Source organism: Amia ocellicauda, chromosome 13, assembly GCF_036373705.1.
Source record: "Amia ocellicauda isolate fAmiCal2 chromosome 13, fAmiCal2.hap1, whole genome shotgun sequence".
Taxonomy (NCBI): domain Eukaryota; kingdom Metazoa; phylum Chordata; class Actinopteri; order Amiiformes; family Amiidae; genus Amia; species Amia ocellicauda.
The window spans coordinates 24,962,580-24,984,594 of NC_089862.1; the positions used below are offsets into that span (position 1 = coordinate 24,962,580).

General features: G+C 36.0%; 1 protein-coding gene and 1 long non-coding RNA gene across 2 annotated transcripts in view; both read left to right on the plus strand.

Annotated features, from left to right (window-relative positions):
- The window catches only part of LOC136766339 (B-cell scaffold protein with ankyrin repeats), an 85,812-nt gene extending 78,726 nt beyond the window's left edge, over positions 1-7,086 (plus strand). The window contains exons 13-15 of the mRNA XM_066719751.1: positions 281-344; positions 1,137-1,166; positions 6,998-7,086. Coding sequence (XP_066575848.1) covers positions 281-344; positions 1,137-1,166; positions 6,998-7,086 — 183 coding nt within the window. The remainder of the gene's footprint in view (positions 1-280; positions 345-1,136; positions 1,167-6,997) is intronic.
- A 398-nt stretch (positions 7,087-7,484) lies between these two features.
- On the plus strand, positions 7,485-8,230 carry LOC136766652 (uncharacterized). The gene is made up of 2 exons (XR_010821761.1): positions 7,485-7,630; positions 7,836-8,230. It is a non-coding gene; the product is annotated as an uncharacterized LOC136766652 (long non-coding RNA).
- Positions 8,231-22,015: the final 13,785 nt, after the last annotated feature.

Genomic DNA, 22,015 nt, shown 5'->3' on the forward strand with positions numbered 1-22,015 from the left:
TGGGTGGAAGTCGGGTGGGGATAACTCCGCTCTCTGTGGTCCAATGATGCTGTGGGCTGTCTAATCTGCCTTAAATTCTCCAATTGGTGCTATAGATGAGCAGTTGGTATTCTAGCTTGCAGTGTGAAAAACAGCAGATGGCTTTGATGGCATGTGGGTCGGAGGACACTTGCTTGGAGAAAAATTGTGCATAAGCAACTACAAAATATACATGTATAATTTTTCCAAAATATAATTGCACCAGAGAAATTATTTTTTGACATAATCTATAACTTTTTAGGAGAAACTACGGGAGCTGAGGGCGAGTATCATCAACAACAGAGAAGATGATGAAAATGTTTATGGTAAAGCTAATCAGATGTATATCCCTGTGTTTTGTATACATTTTGACCATGGTCTTTCAGCTTCCTATGATGGGAAGCACACACAATGTAAATGTAACAGACTGAATAAGAGAGCAGAAGGATTGTATCATATCATATCTATGTCCAAAAAATGTCTAACTTCCAAATACATACATGGGACTTTATTAGCTAATTCCAGATCATTCTTAATTATGTTAAAGGCTAGGTTTAACATTGGGGTGCTTACCTAAAAAGGAAAATGTGCTTTGAATTTCAGATGATTTTACATTAGTCACACTTTCCAGAGTGGCTTCTGTTGTATGGAGATTTCATCCACACATTTTACAGTTACTTCTTTGAAATCAGCATGATAATACTATAAAAGTGTAATGTTTGTAAAAACAAATTAGACCTTGAATTTAATTAGAAAACAGGGTAAGAAGCAAGAAATTCAGGTTGATCCAGGAAATCAGTTATACATTTACACATAATATCCATTTGTTTTCTGTAATTAGGGATATACCTTTATAATTATTGTTAAACATTAGCATTAACATCAGTTAGCCTCCCTAAGCAAGAAATATTGGTGAAAAGTCAGGTAACCATTTACTGTAGGCACTTAAACTTGTATTGAATTGTAAACAGTCACTGTTGTTCCCCATTATATAAAAGAACGGACGCTGTTAAATCAGTCCTAATAAAAACAATGGCGTGAATTTCTCTTAGAAGGGCACACACGTGTATCTGAGCTGCCCTAGAAAAATAACTCTGCTGTGTGGTATTTTTTGACAGATAAAATCAACATCATTCATCATACTCCAGGTAAGTGCTGCATGTTTTTATGTGCACACAGAGGGGTTCATTTAAAAGGGTCTGTCTCCTCGAGATTCTTTCATTTGCTTCTATTATCTCGTCTGCACTGTTGTTTTCTTCTCGGATATTCAGAATTGCACTGGGTTAAAATCTCTGTGGAACTGTTAAGGCCACAATCTACAGTTTTGATTCTGTACGACAGCAGCCAAATGTCTGGTGAGAGAACATTTTATCAGCTACCAAGTTTTGGGTCTACCGTTTTTGCAAATAAAATGTTACTAGGAGCTGAGGTTTACTAACAGTGAAAATATTACTATTGCTTATAATTATCCAATACAAATTCTCATTCTTCTTCTTGAGTCAGAGGTGTAAAAAGTTGGAAGTCATACTTGAGTAAAAGTAAAAGTATTCTATCAAAAACTTACTCCAGTAAAAGTAAAAAGTATCCCATTCAAACAATACATGAGTAAAAGTAACAAAGTAGCTACTTTCAAGAGTACTCAAGTACCAAAAGTAAAAAGAAATTGTGATTTTACTTATAAAGTGAATGTGCATGTGTTTGTGTGTGAGCCATATAAAGGGGGCACGCAAGAGATTCATTTGATGTTTTAATCCAACATTTTAGTTTCCACAAATTATCAAGATATTTTATTTTTATGGTTCCTGAATTTTATCTTGAAGAAAACCACGTCCAACAAAAATAAATGTTATTTAGGCACATATCTGGAAATTACTTTCATTTGTATTGAATATTAACAAATGGTAACATTGGGGGATTTATATAATAGCCTATTTTCAGTTTTCTTAGCAAACCCAGTGTTCACACACACACATCCCAAAGAGTTGTATAATAAAACACAAAACAAAATTAATAATATAAAATGTGTATTCCTGTAGTGATCACATTTGTTATGTAGCGTAAGGTACACTTATAAATTTCAATTTAAGAAGTGAATTTATAGTATCACCTTATCACGAATCCTGGAATCTTGTAGAACTCAATTTCTGTAATAATTGGACTCAGACACCAATTCCAAAGATATAAATTGTCAAATTTATTCAAAACAAAGACTAAATGTAGCACTACACTAATTATACAAAAGGGAAAAACTAATTAAAATTCAACTCTAGATCAACAAATCAAAGACAAATCACTTCCGTGACCAAATCAAAGACCATGGGATCGCATATGATAACACAAATCGTTAAACAAAAAAGGTTATAAACACATTGACTACAATACCGGTTAGTAAGACGAAGGTGAGTCTCTCGTTAGTATTATTAGTCAGACATTAAATAACTACGCAGGTTAGTATTTATGTCAGGTAACTTCTCGTTATATATATATATATCAGTCTCATTTACGTTTAGGTGCCGAGAAAGATCCTATCATTACTTGTTACCACAATTTCCCTTAACTGATTATTATTCAATGATTAAGGATAGGCAGGGCCACCAATAATCTAATGTCTATTAACTTGTGTCAATTTCAGACTAAACAGTTAAACAGGAATGAGAAGATATTTCTCGGCGTTGACAGATTTTATTTCTAAAATTATCAACAAAACAGTTTAATGCAACACACATTTATATTTAAGAAAACTAAATGATATTACACATTCTAGAGTTATGAATCACAGATTAACATTTCTAATTGATTTCTCAAATGTCATGAATCATGAACTCCAAACTGTTAAACTTATCTGAACTTCGTCGCAGAGAGGCCTCTCTGTCTTCGGGCTCAGATAACAGCACACGGCACGAGGTCTGTGTGGTTTGGAACAAAGGCAGTATGGTTCGGCTTTGTCCAAGAACTTCCACTCGGTCGATGCACCTGGAAGTTGGGGTTTCGCGAATGTAGAGTCTTTTCCAAACAGATTTTCCACTGGTTTGAAGGCTCCAAGGTTGTGCACAAAATCTTCTTTGTAAGCAGGGTTCCACCATAGTTACTTGAAGATGAAGTCTTTGAGGAAAGCAGGGCCCTGTTTGTTCCAAGGGTCAAGTTTCTTAAGACTCAATAGCTATTTAAATGACTGACACTTTCGTATACAGTCGACTGTCCAGCTGTAAAACTCCACTGATCAGGTGGGCAGAGGCGGGCAGCGCAGTCTGTAAAGCTCTTTATTTAATAAAGTCCTTTAAAAGAATTCTTCGTACGGCTGGATTTCGGTTTCAGCCCCCAGTGTCCTATTGGAGGGGGGCTTGATTTATGACTGATGTCAATCCATGCCATCTTTTGGAAATGCCGGTTGGCCCAGGCTCGTAGCTCTATGTCGGGATTTTGGCTCTCGTCCACTTCAAAGAGTTTTTATCACCTACAGGCCCCTTTCTCCAGACATCTCACAGCAGGACTCCAAACCATTCGGCCCATTCTCGGTGCCATCCTCCCCAAAACTGTCACTCTGATGCAAACCAGTTCCAAGCTGATGAACTAAGAAAATCTGATAACTTTGGGGGGGAGAGGTCTTCTTTAGATCAGTGCTTCAGCTCAGAGCCAAAATGCTCTTATCAAAATACACCCAACATCATGCTACAGTTATAATGTAAATTATTGCACTGTGGTGCAGGAGACTGTGTTTGAATCTCAAAACTCTCCAGAATGTTACTATATATATATATATACATATATATACACTCACCTAAAGGATTATTAGGAACACCATACTAATACTGTGTTTGACCCCCTCTCGCCTTCAGAACTGCCTTAATTCTACGTGGCATTGATTCAACAAGGTGCTGAAAGCATTCTTTAGAAATGTTGGCCCATATTGATAGGATAGCATCTTGCAGTTGATGGAGATTTGTGGGATGCACATCCAGGGCACGAAGCTCCCGTTCCACCACATCCCAAAGATGCTCTATTGGGTTGAGATCTGGTGACTGTGGGGGCCAGTTTAGTACAGTGAACTCATTGTCATGTTCAAGAAACCAATTTGAAATGATTCGACCTTTGTGACATGGTGCATTATCCTGCTAGAAGTAGCCATCAGAGGATGGGTACATGGTGGTCATAAAGGGATGGACATGGTCAGAAACAATGCTCAGGTAGGCCGTGGCATTTAAACGATGCCCAATTGGCACTAAGGGGCCTAAAGTGTGCCAAGAAAACATCCCCCACACCATTACACCACCACCACCAGCCTGCACAGTGGTAACAAGGCATGATGGATCCATGTTCTCATTCTGTTTACGCCAAATTCTGACTCTACCATCTGAATGTCTCAACAGAAATCGAGACTCATCAGACCAGGCAACATTTTTCCAGTCTTCAACTGTCCAATTTTGGTGAGCTTGTGCAAATTGTAGCCTCTTTTTCCTATTTGTAGTGGAAATGAGTGGTACCCGGTGGGGTCTTCTGCTGTTGTAGCCCATCCGCCTCAAGGTTGTACGTGTTGTGGCTTCACAAATGCTTTGCTGCATACCTCGGTTGTAACGAGTGGTTATTTCAGTCAAAGTTGCTCTTCTATCAGCTTGAATCAGTCGGCCCATTCTCCTCTGACCTCTAGCATCAACAAGGCATTTTCGCCCACAGGACTGCCGCATACTGGATATTTTTCCCTTTTCACACCATTCTTTGTAAACCCTAGAAATGGTTGTGCGTGAAAATCCCAGTAACTGAGCAGATTGTGAAATACTCAGACCGGCCCGTCTGGCACCAACAACCATGCCACGCTCAAAATTGCTTAAATCACCTTTCTTTCCCATTCAGACATTGAGTTTGGAGTTCAGGAGATTGTCTTGACCAGGACCACACCCCTAAATGCATTGAAGCAACTGCCATGTGATTGGTTGGTTAGATAATTGCATTAATGAGAAATTGAACAGGTGTTCCTAATAATCCTTTAGGTGAGTGTATATATATATATATATATATATATATATATATATATATATATATATATATATATATATATATGAATATAACTAAAAAGCATCTGTGCACTGCAGCATCTTCACTCCCATGAGGTGCTGGCCCAAATAAGGCAAAAATATATAATTAATAATTGATTTTGTAGCCGCACTCTAACTTATTAGGTATTTAGACAGGACTCATGTATTACAAAAGTTTCAAAGGAGAGAGTTGTCTGAGGAGACCAGAAAGAAAATAATAGACAAGCATGGTAAAGGTAAAGGCTACAAGACCATCTCCAAGCAGCTTGATGTTCCTGTGACAAGAGTTGCAAATATTATTAAGAAGTTCAAGGTCCATGGAACTGTAGCCAGCCTCCCTGGACGTGTCCGCATGAGGAAAATCGCCCCCTGATTGAACAGAAGGACAGTGCGAATGGCAGAAAAAGAACCAAGGATCACTGCCAAAGAGATACAAGCTGAACTCTAAGGTGAAGGTACGTCAGTTTCTGATCGCACAACCATTGCTTTTTGAGTGAAATTGGCCTCCATGGAAGAAGACCCAGGAGGACTGCACTTTTGAAAGAAAAACATAAAAAAGCCAGACTGGAATTTGCTAAAATGCATATTGACAAGCCACAATCCTTCTGGGAGAATGTCCTTTGGACAGATGAGTCAAAACTGGAGACGAAAAAATGAAGCTTTCAAAGAAAAGAAGGAGGAGGCTCGGTTATGTTTCGGGGGTGCTTTTCTGAGCCTGGCACAGGGTGCCTTGAATCTGTGCAGGGCACAATGAAATCTCAAGACTATCAAGGCATTCTGGAGCGAAACGTACTGCCCAGTGCCAGAAAGCTCTGTCTCAGTCGCAGGTCATGGGTCCTCCAACAGGATAATGAGCCAAAACACACAGCTAAAAGCACCCAAGAATGGATAAGAATAAAGCATTGGACTGTTCTGAAGTGGCCTTCTATGAGTCCTGATCTGAATCCTATCGAACATCTATGGAAAGAGCTGAAACTTGCAGTCTGGAGAAGGCACCCATCAAACCTGAGACAGCGGGAGCAGTTTGCTCAGGAAGAGTGGGCCAAAATACCTGTTAACAGGTGCAGAAGTCTCACTGAGAGCTACAGAAAACATTTGATTGCAGTGATTGTTGTGCAACAATATATTAGGTTGAGGGTCCCATCATTTTTGTCTATGTCATTTTCATTTGTTCTATTATTTATAAAATTATGTTGAAAAACAAAATAAAAAACAAAGTCTGATTTCTATTAAATATTGAATAAACAATGGTGGATGCCAATTACTTTGGTCAGTTTCAAGTTATTTCAGAGAAAATTGTGCATTCTTCGAAGGCCAATCAAAATATGTTTTTTTCCCAAATGGTAAAATGTGTGCGACTGACGTATGTATGGTGCTATGGAATTACAGAATGAAGCATATAGCCGGTTTAACATTCATATTAATGACCTACCAGAAGTGAGTAACAGTAAAGGAGTCGTCTGTTGTAAATGTAGTGGAGTAAAAAGTACATTATTTTGTTCATAAATGTAGTGTAGTGAAAGTAAAAGTAGCCACCAAATAATAATACTTAAGTAAAGTACAACTACTCAGAAAACGTACTTAAGTACAGGAACTAAGTATTTGTACTTCGTTTATTTACACCCCTGTCTTGAGTCAATTCAGAAATTAACTAAATACTATGCTGTATTACTAACTTCAGAATTCCAAAACCCCACTGCAATTTCCTGAGATCTGTATTTAATCCTCCAATTGGGGGTCACTGCTGGTAGGAATCCTGCCTTATTAAAAAGTTTTGAATTTATACATTTGTTTGCACACATTATTGACACATACTTGATTTGTAAGTGAAGAGAATGTACCTGATTTGCATCTCAAGGCATTTTAACAAAGTCTGCACAACCTGTACTGTTCTGATGGAGGAAACAGCATGGTTGGGCTCATGATTATCTCATTCCTTGTCTGTGCAGATGTGCATGAATGCAGGAGGGGAAGCCAATGCACAGAGCAGGATTTTTACAGCAAGCCTCTTAAAGGAAAGCAGGCAGGTTTGAAATAAGCATTGCCTTCATTGGTGTTTTACTGTAGTGTGAAATGGGCTATTATCTGTAATTGTGCAATTGATTATTATTTACATGACATATACATACATAAAATAAATACATCTGTATGAATACTCCCTTTTTAAGCTTTTGTGCTTGTGCTATTTTCCTATTTTAGGTGGGGGGGTAGGGGGGTGGGGGGTTGAGTGTCAAGCTACCTGCCCTTTCATGTACAGTTAAACCACACTGCAACGATCCTTACAGTTTCTAAGACAAGAAAGTGTCACCTTTTGATCCCCACTACCATCCTGAACATTTCCATTTACGAATTACGAATGTCATTCAGTGACCCTGAAGTATGAAAGAATACGTGAAACACATTCTGTCCATGTATACATGTGATCTTTTTCAGAGAGATAATTTTAATTATTACTTGTTCAAGACAAAACATTTAGTTTAGTGCAAACACAATTCATAATATGTATTGTTGTTGTTGTTGTTGTTGATGTATCTAAATATTGTCTTGCAGGCTCACATCTTTGGGAAGCCTGATAAGAGATGGTAAGATGAAAACTGAAAGTGATAAAATGTTTTTTTGGTTTTTTTTACCCTGTTCAAACAGTGTAGGACCACCTTATTTAATCATATCATCTGTCCTAAACTGGTTCTTATTTAGGTAAACATACATTTTAAAAATTATGATGATGATGTATTGTTATTATTTTGCTATTTTTCTCTAAATAACCAAAGATTTTAATTTTTACAGAAAACTGTGAACCTGCAACAGAACATGCAGAAGTTGTACTACTGAGAACAAATTTTGTTATTAACTAATAGGATCTATTTCTCCTATATTTCATGAATATCTCCACAGAGAGAGAGTGGCTTCAGCACACCTTTGAAAACAAACGATATGCATTACAAACCCCTTTCCCTTCTAGTTTCTTTTTGGTTTTTAGTTTGGTTTTGGTTAAAATGTGTTCAAATCTTCATTTTGTATTTTGTAACTGTTGTAGTTATCATAATTAGGATAGTGTTGCCTATATATATATATATATATATATATATATATATATATATATATAGTGTAAGTAGAGTAGTAGCATAAATATTTATGGAACTGCAGCTTTATTAAAAAGACAATCTTGTTGCTTGTGTGCATTTACTTGTTTTTGTTTTTTGTATTGTTCTTACTTTCATTACTAAATCTACACTGATACACATAATGTACTGCAATCTGTAACTAACAGAGATAAAGACAAAACAGTACTGTAAGGGGTTTTGGGCCACTAGTAATCTATACACAATCTAAATGTTGGCTGAAATTATGCAGGGCATGATACACCATAGCCTCATCATCCTCCCAAATTGCTAAGAGCTTAATGTTGCTTGGAGCAATAGAGAACCTGGTTATTAGTTCTGTGTGGAAGCAATTATGTTTAAGTGTCTTAAACTGGCAGGAAGGACCATATAAAATGCATATCAGTCCACTTATATACAATTATACCATAGGATTAAAACAAAGCAATTAAAGTAATCTTGGTGGGTACTTACACCTTCTATGTATGTATTTATCTGCTTGTTGTGTCATTGAGAATAAGATTTATCATCTATTTGTAAGTATGTTAACTATCTGCAATGGGAATGAAATACAACTAGCTGTTTTATCCATTGCTGCAGTCCACATCAATCCCACAAGTACTTGGGCAGCAAGAGATTGCTGAATAGTGATTTAGCCTCAAGACAACTGTAAAGACTGCAGTGGATGAAACAGAGTTAAGACAGGGGCTGTGTAAACCTTTCACTGTCACGCTATTGATCACCTTTAAATAAACTTTATAATTTACTCTCTAGAGGATCAGTGTTCAACAAGTTCTGAAACTATATTATTGATAATTAAGTATAGTTTAACAAACAACATTTATTCTGCTAAACCATGTACTGAATAATAATGTTTCCAGTGAAAGATGTGAATAATGTAGACTACTACTGTACACACTCTCTTTTGTCTCTCGCCTGGTGTTTGATTTTTTCTAAATAAATACATAAATAACTCCTAGGAAATTGGAAGGAAATATTGCTTTGGAACAAAAAGCCTTTAATGTCAACCCATGTGCAAAGTGGTTCGCCAGCATGACTTTACTAAACCCTTTTTTGTAATGCGTGCGTTGCATACTGTTATTGTAAGCACTCATAAATACAAGTATGGTTAATGAAAGGATTTTTCTTTTCCTTCCAAAAAAAAGATGCAAATGATGTACTGGATTAAAAGCTTTGCAAATCAAGCCAAGTGTTTCTAATATATCATACAGCTGTCAATTCCTTTAAAATCCAGCAGCTTACGTGATCTTTTATCAAACGGTAATGTAAACAGATTTCACCGCTGTTTTTATTTATAGTGCAAAAAGACATACATCAACAGTCACTTTTATTGATTTGTTCCCCCTTAAGAATCTAGAGAGAGAAAAAATATATATAATATTTAAAAAACAAAAAACTTTCAACTCTGGTTTTATAAATCAGTAACTTTTGATGATGATTGGTTCCTGTAGGGATTTTCATTTTGTAAGAAAGGTTTCCTTGCCCTCTGTATGAACTTGGAACATGTACACTATGTTTAAATATGCATTATGTGTTCTTATCCCCCCACTGCTGCAGTTTAAACCTGCAGAAAAAACAGAATGCCTTAGAGAATTGTTGAATATGCTTAAAGTCTTTGAAATGCCTGCAGGAAATATCACATTTTGCCCTGATTCGTGCACTTTGGTCTTGTAACTCATGCAATCTGATTGCTTTAACTCTAGGTAAATTGGTTCAGTAATACCTTGTCTAAAAGGGGTATCATTTTATTCCTGTTTTTGTATTAATTTAATGCACTGGGGGGAGGCCTTGAACTATGCAAAGGGTCGGTGAGCTGTAAACCGTAGTCACAGTTTCCATTAACAAGACAATCATTTCAAATATTAAATGTGAAAATGAAAAAGCTTGTAAAGATTCCTGTTACCATACAGGCACATTTTTCCCAAGGCCATCAAAATCAGCACAATCCCCTGTATGAGGCAGAAACCAGCACAAGACTTAAATACCTGTGACAAATACCTGCGGAAACTAGTTGAAATGAAGAGGATACTTTGTAAAAACTAAAAATATAAAAATATAAAATGTTCACCTTGACATATTTCGCATACAGGGTATTAGGGTCCTATTCATGCAAATCTAACCTAAGGGAAGTGAAACAAATGTTTTTCAAGATATACTTTGATTAGTTTGATATTCATTAAATTATTTAAATTCCTTGTTATTAAGACATACAAGCACTTTGAAGAGAGGACTTTAAAAATGCGTTTTTTATTCACTATTTTGGTATAAATTACACTGGGTAGGGTTTCTTTAATATTATTATTAACTATATGAGAAAAAATACAAATTAAATAGTCTCCACTAGAGAGGGCTGTTGTACTTCATAATAAGTTTAAATCAATTCAGTCTCTTAATTTTGTCACTCAGTGGACAAAAGAATTGACCACAGCAGTTTCTACCCGTCTTATCTGCTGCAACTTGAACATTGATGTTATTATGGGAAACCCCTTCTCGGTTTTGTAATATTGAAGAAGCAGGACACTATTTAGATAGAGCTTCTTGAATTATATACATGTATACACTCATTATTATTATTATTATAAGTAGTAGTAGTAGTAGTAGTAGTAGTAGTAGTAGTAATATTAAGAATATAGTATTAACAACAACAACAATAGTAGTAATAATATTAATAATAATTTCAAACACATTTACAATAGGAAATGGTAAATTCCTTGGTTGGGTGCAATAGCTGAAGCAAACATTGATTGTTGCCAACTTAGCAGCTGGGCATACATTCATTGAATTTGCATGATCAATCGTGGTCTTTGTGAATAATATGTATTAAACCAGTTCCCATTTAGTTGTGCCAGTTACCCTTTGGAAATGACTGAGATCCAGGACCCGGTGGCATTTCCAGCGTATGCTTGTCTTTTTCCTTCTGCGTGAATATGCCACCCATTTAAAAGCTTTATTTCATGAGCCAGGCATGGCTAGAAAGAAAATTACACATTTTTTTAATTCTTCAGATAAATAAATAACAGGGAAAGGGGGTGGTAATAATCAAAGGAGAAGCACTTGTGTTAGTGAAAAGAACAGCTTGTCTTTAACACAGCCCACAATGTTAATTCTGCTTCATTGTTTATCAGCTCAGGTAGTGAGTCGTTGTATGTGCATTGTCTCAGCACTCCGGCGCAATGTGTAATTGTTCTCTCCTGTAGATCTCTGAGGTGTTTGAGGTGTAATTTGGAAACTGGAAATACTTCTGTGAAAAAGCACCTGCAGTCAGACTGCCCCCTCTCCCCCTTCCTCAGGATTATATTCAGGGCAGTTTATCTCAGTACTAAATGTATTCCATTCTTTCCAAATCAAAATAAAATCCAACTAATACATACAATACACACATATATCATTTGACAGTGTTTGGAGAGAGAGAGAGAGAGAGAGAGAGAGAGAGAGAGAGAGAGAGAGAGAGATTGACTATAGGAGAGAACCATGAATCTTTGGGGTTCTGATTAATCGAAGAACAATTCTGATATGACGCACATTGGACAAACATGGACAACTTTTACAATTTCACCAGAATCATATATGCTGATCGCTGAACTCTTTCTAAGCAATAGAACAGTTGTGCCTCAAAGGGAGATATATAGCAAGGAGAGATACCCCTTCACTGATAAAAAAAATGGCAAAACTTCAGTCAGTGGCATCCTCTAATCCTTTAATCCTGAAAATGTGAACCATCCACCCCTTGCTTATTAAACAGAACACACTTGTAAATGGCATATCCTTTGGTTTAGTGGTTCCCATGAAGAGGGAACTATTGAGGGTTACTACCAACTTGTTGCTGAGTTTACTTTCATATTTTATATCTATTGAAGTCAGCTTTGCAGGCGGATCTATGGGATGTATAAAAAGGTTATCTGAATTTGTGTAGATATTTATGTTTAAAGGGAATACATGCATGATAAGATTTCCAGAGTCCACTCGGTGGCTGAGTGAAGGGATTTTGAGAATCCACACCTTATGTTCTGCTCATTGTATGTGATTATCAAGCACAGCAAATCAATCAATATCTGCACATATAGAAAAAGAGTGTGTATGACTGTACACCAGTGTAACTGTATCTGAATAATCTCTGTTCCTTCTTCTGCAAAAAAACTATTAGCTCTGACAAATTAAGCATCAAAACTAATCTCAATCTGTAACACTGATAACATTGTTTATCTTCAAAACAATCACCAGAATTCAACAGTAAAAACTAATAATAATAAGTCACAATCAATTTAACTGTGAAATGCTGCATTTTAAAATCTATGTTTTATAATCCATAACTGGCATGATTTTTGTGGACTGGATATTTTTGTATATTCATACTGTTGCCCCAAAATTATCCAGATTGTCCATTGCCATATCCCTTGCCATTTTACATTGGGAGAAACATATATTTTTCTTTCTAAATGCCAACCTACACAAACAATGTGCTTCAGTTTTAAATCATCCAGTTGAGTTCCGCTGCCCATAGTCTCATGCTTTCTAAAAAGCATGGTCAATCATTAGCATCTCATATATCATACGTCACTGTAGCTAATAATGGGAAGGAGATGAGATACATGTGTGTTTATTTTAATGAAGATCTATGTTGCCTAATCCCATCAAAACAGAAACGCAAAGCACCTGCTGATGGCGAAAAGCCATTTTTACCTATTGATTTATTTACTTTGAATGGAAAGCAATCATGAGGTTATATACACCTCTACACTCCTACTAACACGTGAGTGCACATAAACCAATCATTTGAGGGACTGCAATAGTTGCCTTTTAAAGCAAATTTGACACACACACACAAATATATGTATACATACATACAAAACTATTTGGCACTGACTTAGATAAGACATTGAATTACCTGAATTACTAGAAAGAACACTTGTTATTGGAAATAATAATAATACATTTCCTACATCTCAACTCATATAATTTTAAGCATGTGTCCCGAATATGTTATGCACTGGGTTTCAGTTGCCTCAGGATAGCAGGCCCCAAAAGGATTATGTTCTAGCATTTTAGAGGTCAGTGGAGTAGCTTGAACCCCCAACTGTGTTTTTCAAACCCTCTCCTCTGGATCACAGGAAAGGGGGCACGGCCATCCAAATAATACCCATCCCCATCAGGAGCGGGACCATACCTCGCAGGCAGAATGACATCTGCCTTGATATTCAGGTACAACTGACACGTAACCTCGGCCTACCCAATCGTCTGATCTCAATCCAAATGAGGCCCTCAGGGATGGACTTGACCGACGTCTTCAGGCAAGGAGACCTCAAACTTAGAAATCGGTGCGATCTCTTTGAGGCTTTAGGAGATTAATGGTTTCTGGTCCCTCTGGGGCCTTCTCAGGATCTCTTTAACTCAATGCCCAGGCGTGTCCAAGCTGTTGTATCTGCAGGAGGTGGCCAGCCAGATTCTGCTGATGACCACAGGGGTGTGCTAATTCTTTGGCAGGTCAGTCTGTGTCATTCTTGCATTTTAATGATATGAAAGAAGGTATTAAAAAGGCTATATGTGTATTGCCTGAACACATTTAGCAAAACAAAGAGCTTAATGGAAACTCATGCAAAATGCTATTTGTCATGTGAACCTCATGCGTCAAGAAAAGGCAGTTATGCCCAACGGTCATATTTCACTATTTCCTCATTCTTCCAATACATACAGTTCCCTTTTCAAAACAATTTGATACATATAGCAAAGTTACAACGTTTTTGGATGTGACTGCCAATTATGAGCTTTAAGATCCATATATAATCTGTTGACTATATTCAAATGTTTTTTTTGTATGAAACTTCAATTTAGTCCTACTCAGTAACTGAATATATTAAAAATTCAAACATACTTCTGAAGAAGGATTCACTGACACTTTTATGTAATTCAAAACTCTAAAGCATGCACAGGCATTTCCAAAAATGATGTATAGTATGTCTTGGCTCTTATTTCAAATAATTGTGGATGTATTTAATTTTTATATAATCGTTGCCATATTTTCAAGATTGTTTTAAATATATACACTATATCAGAAAACAATGTTTTAGTCTCTATTTTTGTGTATGTATTTATAATAACACAACCATATGAGACCAAAGTTTGTCTATGGTAAATTTGAATCTCTCTCTCAATCTTCTACTTCCGTATTACTTTCCCCCTTTGAAAAACTCTTTTTTTCAGGTGGAGTCCCCAAATCATGGAAACTGATTTCCAATCTGAAAGTCTTCTACTATTTCTTGTCTTTGTTGTTGTAGGAGCAATTCTTAGATAATTAGCCAATTTGCATATCTTAGATGTAAATAGACGCTACTCTGTATATATGTTAGTTTATTTTAAACTGAAACTATGATGGTATTTTGATTCTGAAGTAAGGTATTATCTTTGTGCCCTCTAGGTGATATTACTTTAGTGCAAGAAAAACCTATAACATTAAATACAATGCTGACAAGATAGTTTTTAAAATAATTTAGGTCTTTTTTTTGGCCAGGTTAATACTCATTATAATTTTCTTTTGGCAGTCTTTGCAGCTCTGTTCTATGAATCAAAAGCCTGCTTATTCAGTGAGATTATTTTTGTCAACCTGCTTGACAGTGAATTTGACTGAGACTCTAAATGGTGTAAATTAGAGAAACTTAACATCCTGACTTTCAGGCAAATAAAAAAAGTAAAAGGAATAAATGAATGTCAAACAAACAAAAACATATGTAAAAAAGACAAATGCTCTGTTGTGACAGTTTCTTAGTTGTACTATTAAACTTATTAACTGATTTAAGACATTTGTTTCATCCTTAATCAAACAATGTACCTCAAAGGAATGTGATCCCTGTGTGACACATCATCTGATTAATTACTTTAATTCAGTTTTACAAGAAAATACCTAGCCTTAAAAGCCTTAGAGCATGGCGCTATATAAGATGTTTACATTATGCCATTCAAAACTGAACCATTATTCAATGACATAACCAAAAACAATATTCAGGAATCAGGGAAATGTTCCTCTTATTGATCAAAACAGTAATAAATACATTATGTAAGGATTCTCATAGACCCCACTGCAAAAGATGTGACAGCAATAAAGTATATATAGTGCTGTTTTGAACTATTTAAAAAAATGTTTTCAATAATAGTAATTTGCCCATTAAATGGTTAGATGGAAAATGTTCATTTTATCATCATATTGTATTGTAAAACATGATGGTGGTGTGTGAAGCTGAGAACAGTTGCCAAAAATGTTGCCATTGTGCACATATAGAAAGGAAAAAAACAAAACAGTACCTTGTCTACACTAGGTACACAAGGTTTGATCATCTTTTCACCTTTTTAGTTTTAAAACTCAAGCTGCTGTATCCCCACCTCCAGCTGCTCTCAGGTTCATTGTTTAATGTTTCATCACAGCGTTGACAGAATGGGACTGATGCTCAGCAGCGTGCGTGAAGGTATCTCAAGGGATGGCAACGCGTTCAGCTGTTAATAATTCACACGATCGCTGAGAGGGAGGTAGTGTATTGTTGTAGTAAATGTGTTATTTTCAATTTCATTCTCACAGTGTTCAAGTGCATGTAAATTATATTTGTCACAGGCATGTCTGTGTTTGGCACAGACCGATACCACTTCATTGTGGTATGATATTGTTCTGTACATGGAGCCTTGTTGTGTTGACACAGTTTTTAACTATCCTTAAGTGTCTTTTCAGGCCCCATTTAAAATACCTTACTCTAATTGAGTTCAGTACCAGGGCTGGTGTATGTGCATCTGTAGAAAACAACCAAGCAGTGTGAGTTTGAATATGGTACGTGGACATGTTTAAAATTCAATAACACGATAGTAGACTTATTATTTAATAACATGTGTATGCATGGGATCCAACATCAATGCTTTTATCACACATTATGTATAGTCAGGCCTCCTTACACTGGCTCTGACATTTTCCCACTCAGAAATTCCTACATGCATACACATAAGGTGCTATAAATGGCAGAATAAAGGAAAGGATTTTTAAAAAGGAACTTCAAAAGTAATACTTATATTAGAATGTATGGTCTTAAAAAAAAAAAAGGCCTGGGATCCTTTCCCAGTAATTTCAGCCTGGAAGCCTTTTAATGATTTTAAAAAATCTTTTCTGCAGGTGAGAGAATGGGAGTACGGGCTGAATCGTGCAGTCGCCCTGGGTTCTCCAGGTGCTCTGGAGCGAAGCAATCAGCAAATAGCTGCTCAGCTGCTTGAAGCCTTCCATTGGACGATCGCCATTGCATTATTAAACCTACAAGGCATGCTAATTTGAATCCCACAATTTTTCTCTTTTTACTACCTCAGAGAATTAAGAAAACCTCAGCTAAAATAAAAGTATGAGTTCACTATAAAAGCCTGGGGATACCAGTTGTAGGTAATTTTGAACAGAAATACACAGGCCATTGAATGTATAAACTTGTATGGATTTAATAAGTCTTCAGGCCTACAGTATTTCTCTGCTCCACACATTTTCCATACTGCTCTGTAATCAATCACCAGCAGTGATTACAGGATGCCTTCTGTCTGGGGGATTTACAGGCAAAGCAAAGCATTTTCTATCTACTGTACCATTGTATATTAGCAAAAATATACTACAGTCACCGTGGTGTACTTAAATAAATGCACAAATATGTAATATAGTATTTTTTCTCCTTTATGTGTGGTAAAGAAAGTAGGTAATTTAGCAAATTTGAAAAATCATTTACAAATCATATATGTAGATATTTCACATATTTCAAATATGTAAATGATATTTTTAAAGCTATAAGATATGATTTTATAAGATATGATGTATCATTTATAATAAAGACTTGAAACAAAACACTGTTTTGGCAGCTCCCAAAACACTATTTTGTTTCAATCATATAGGGCCTATAATAAAGGTTTATTGATCATGTATAAATTACATTATTAATGGTTCCTAACTGGTTTATAAACTAGTCACATCATTTATTAATGACATCATAACATAAAGTGTTACCAAACTACCAAAATGTTCCTTTAATTCTTGTAGCCTTTTTAAAATTCTGATGTTACCATGTAAACACACAATGTGAGAATTAATAGACAGAAGCACCAAATGTTAAATGTTTTGCTTGACATGAGACAAAGTAATTAAAATTATCAGTTGTAGGTTCTGCATTAAATACACACAGGCTGCTATGAACATCCATGTGTAACTAGATATTACTCAGAAAATGGGCAGATACACCGCATATGAAATGTAATATTGGTTAATAGAAATGGAATTGAAATGGAAAGCACCCAGTGTGGAGAGAGATTTGGGTGTTGACATCAATTAATCTTTTCAGCAAGGAGACATTGTGGGGAAGGGATTAGAAAATAACAATTGAACAATTTATGTATATATTGTATTTAAGAGCCTATACTTAAAGGTGAAGTAGGCTCAATGAAGTTCTACAATTCTGGATTACTAAATTCCATGTTGGTCACCAAATCAAGATAATATAACTCTTTCACTGTGATCCATGGCTGTAGGCATGTCAGACCTAGTGCAGTTTACATTTGTTGACAATCCAGACGGCAATAGGTAAACAATATTTCCATATATAATAATGTCACGTGTAATTTTTATTTATTTATTAGCAGACATCATGTTCTCATTGGCTGACCAGTTGGCTGCTCAGACTACTGGTGGTACCTCCAGTGTATATAGTTAATTAAGGGTTGGGCAGCCTACCCATGAAAAATCTCACTCAATCGCCCACTTAATGGGAAATCATGGTTTTAATGAGTCTTTACATATGCCACAGTGTGTAAGATTGATACCACTCTTCCAGATTGATTCTATCATATATGCAACTTTTAAAACTTTTGCATTTAAAACTTAAATAATGTCAGATGTTAAAACCTAGCATATTTTAACTTCCTGGATAGCGGAAAAAATACAAAATTACCAAATGTGTCTTCCCTGCTGGAACTCGAGTCATTATTAAGTCAATCAAGTGTTTTTTACTCCATATTCTTGATAGTAATTATAGTATTCATCGAAAACATGAAGTGTTGTTGTGTCCACGACTGTGGGAAAAGCATTGAAGAAGTTCTTCTTTTCTCCTTTCCAACAATAGAGTTCAGTGGAGATTGTTTCTGCAAAGAACCACACAATCCAAAAAGGGAACAAAATCTGCAATCTGCAGCGATCACTAGACTTAAATAAAAGAGACAAAAAACATATCAACATTTGATTTTAGGAATAATGCGTGTTATACTTTCATGGGTGTTACGCAGTTAGACAAAGGGATAGAGACAGTCCATAAAGGGAACATAGACTTGTTTTCAGGTTGAATGGCATTAGCTGTCATCAAACATTGAAATAGCTATATGTATTGGTGAGCAGCAGATTGCAGTGGAGCGATCATGGCTTAATTATACGATATGTAAATAAGGTCATATGTATTTTCCCAGGTTGGTTAATCTATAAGAATACTATAAACTAAATTCTGAACAAGGATGCCCCCCCAGACTAGTGAATCACTGGAAACATGGTCTAAATGATAATAAAATGTGGTGTGTCAAAACAAGGGTTGCAATATGAGGTGCAGCATGTGTTGTCATTGGATTTTTGTGCTCATAATAATTTACTGAAGACCTGAGGGTATTTTCCGTGGCCAACCAGAGGAGGTCATATGTTTGCAGGTGGCACGATCAGGCAGCAGCAGGGATACCAGTTTGAGGCAAAGTGGGCTTAATAAAAGGATTAAAGTGGCTTGAAACAAATAAATAATAGCTTTTCCTCTGGGATTTACGGAAAAATTCTGGTTAGTGGAATTAAGATAACAGTGAAGTGACATCACAGCACACTCACTTCCTAACATATTGAGAAAGCAATGTCTCGCCTGAACTGAATGAATGATACTAGTAAAGTGTATTTATGTTACTTAACAGGTTTGATCATATTTATTGTTGCTATTAACAACATTATCGTAACAAATAGGAAAAACTACAGGTAATACAGAACAATTTGAAAATGCTAATGAAGGAAAGGCATTACTTTGATAAAACTACAAAAATGACAAGTGATCAAAACGTGACTTGCACTTTCACAAAAATGGAAAAGAAATAAGGATAATACTTATTTTGAAACAACAACAGTAAAGTAAGTGTAAGAAATGAATTTATAAGGTAAAAATATATTTTTTTTTTAAACATGGATTAAATAAATAACCTTATTGTCAGGACATAAGCCAATATCAGGTGTCAGATTTGACAATTTGGGTACAAATCCCCCCCAACCAAAAAAAAGAGGCATAATTATATTTTCTTCCAAACAAATCAACCAAAAAACATATAATTAGCTTGCTAGTAATGTCCATAGTCAGTGGTCTCCTAGATGATGTTGCCATTCTTAAAGACTTTGTTATCCTTCGAGGCACAGTCTGATAGAAGGGTGTGTGGAAATGGATTATACAGCAGGTTATAGGAAGTGGATGCATGAACTAGATTGGCAGCCAAATCATTCCTGAAGATTGAGTTTAACAATGCTTCTGAGGTAGAGGATACCCCTAAGCCAGGACTGCTCAAATTGAGCTGTTTTGTTAAGCTGACATAACACATTATAACTCCATAAAGAATAAGACTGATGCAGTATTGAAGAGGCCAGAGCTAATTACATGATACATCTGGCTGACTGAAACTAATTATCAAAAGCCGGTGTCACTCCTTGATTTACTAACTTTACCAGGTGCATGTGGTCAGAAATGTGTGCCAAAGGATCAATGGCATTGATAAGATTTCTGAGGCACAGACATCAGAAATCCAGCACCTTTGGAAGGTTAAAAAACAAAACAGGCATACAATATACAATACATAACAGTCCAGGACAATCCAGACTGAAGATGTTGTGGCAGGTAGGGCAACAATACCAGTGTGGGAGTCTAATTGGAGACAGATTAAAAAAGGGTTTACATAAGAAAAAAATTACATCCCAGTCCATAATCAGAAACACTAAATGACCACTATAGTAACAGGGCCATGGTAGCAGAGAGAATATGGAATATGTCCCAGTAGGCATCAGGACAGAGTAGGCAATCCATGGAAAACTACAGAATAGAGGAGTACGCAACATTCTGCTGTCAAGGTACGGTTGACACAGGTATATAAGGAGCTGAGACAGGGCTTGGTTGTCTACTTCCTACTAAAAAAAGGAAGCGATACTGTACTACATCAAGGATAAAAAGAGAGAAAGTATTTGACACAAATATTTAGTTTTTTTAGCACTCCAAAAGAAGGATTTGATTTTGTTTAGTGTGTGTCTTGTTTACTTTTGTGGAAACGAATACATATACAGACAATGCTCTGTGTTTATAAATACTGTCCGTATTTGTATTCTATGTTCTTTGCACGACTGTATCAAGATCCCAGAAAAGTGCCCAGTAGCTGGTCCTCGTCAGAACAGAATAAACATGAGAAACCACATAGTTTATAACAAACAACATTGGATAGCAATAGGTGGTTGTTGTGTTTTTGGCATATTTTTGTTTTGGCTGTGTCAAGATAGGCATGAAGATATTAACAAGGGGCTTTAAACTGGAATAGAAGTGCAGGGGGCACGTCGGCCATCCATCTGGAAAGAAAAGCAGTCTGTGATAGAGACTTGGAGTCTTGTGTTTCATTGTGGCAGTAAATGTGGATGGAGAAGGATGTATAGTAGCAGAAATAAAGAGTCCCAGAGAGATTAGCAGTGCTGGAAATAGTGGCATAAATATTGTGAAGATAATAATTGAAACAGCAAGCAACTGTCAGACAGTATAACAATATTATTAAGGCAGGCTTTAGCCATTTGGAAAAGCACCAGTCAGAGCTGAAACTGAAAGCAGGGACAGGACTGCAGCCTTCTCCAAAAGGCAACCTGAGCAGTGTATGGCACTGGGAGCTGAATCAACAACCGAAAGCGAAACAGGGGGAAGGTCGGAGGTATAGGGTCACTGGGACACTGGAATCGAAATTTGTTCTACTGAGATCAACAAGAAATGATACTGAAATAATAGTTGATGAACAAACAAACTAACCAAAAAAAAAGTAATTAAATAAGCTGTGCAGAGAGATTGGTCAGGTGAGTTTAAATCCCTCTGTATCAACCTTCTTTAAATTGTTTGGATTTGTTTCCTTCCAAAATATAATTATCATTAAATATTATGTAATATACTGTTGTACATTTGCTACTTCATTATTATAAATTGCTTAAAGGAGAATCTGTAAAGTAAACTATATATGTACTTTTTGTTTCAGAAAATGAATAACTAAATCACATTCTGTCACATGCAACTTAAACAAACACCATTTGAACAGCTTTGGACTTCAGTGAACCACCAAACATAGCTCTTAATGAAAGTTTTAAATTTAGTTCTACAAAAAATATTGTCTAATGGAAAGATATAATTTATTCATGCTAAAAGTGGAGTAATATATTGTCCATGGAACAATGTATCAGAAAAACGTACCTTCAGATGTGAGTACCACCTGAGAGGTACCTGGAGAAGTAAAAATAAACTGTCAAAGCAAAAGCCACACAATCGAGCTCTGAGGCATGTCTTAAGAGTATGGCTGTCAAGGAAAAATGACTGTGAATCTCGATTGAATATATAGATTCGAATTTTCATATTAAGAACATAGCACAGGCATTGAATGGACAACATTTTGACTGCAGTAGAAAATAATAAAACAAAAAGATTAGGAAGTGTCTCTAATACAATAAACTACACTTCAAGGGAAAGGAGAGCATACCTGCATCCAAAACGCATGATAATTTCAGTTTGCCCCATATGTGAATTATTATTAATGGTGATTCATTTATTTAAC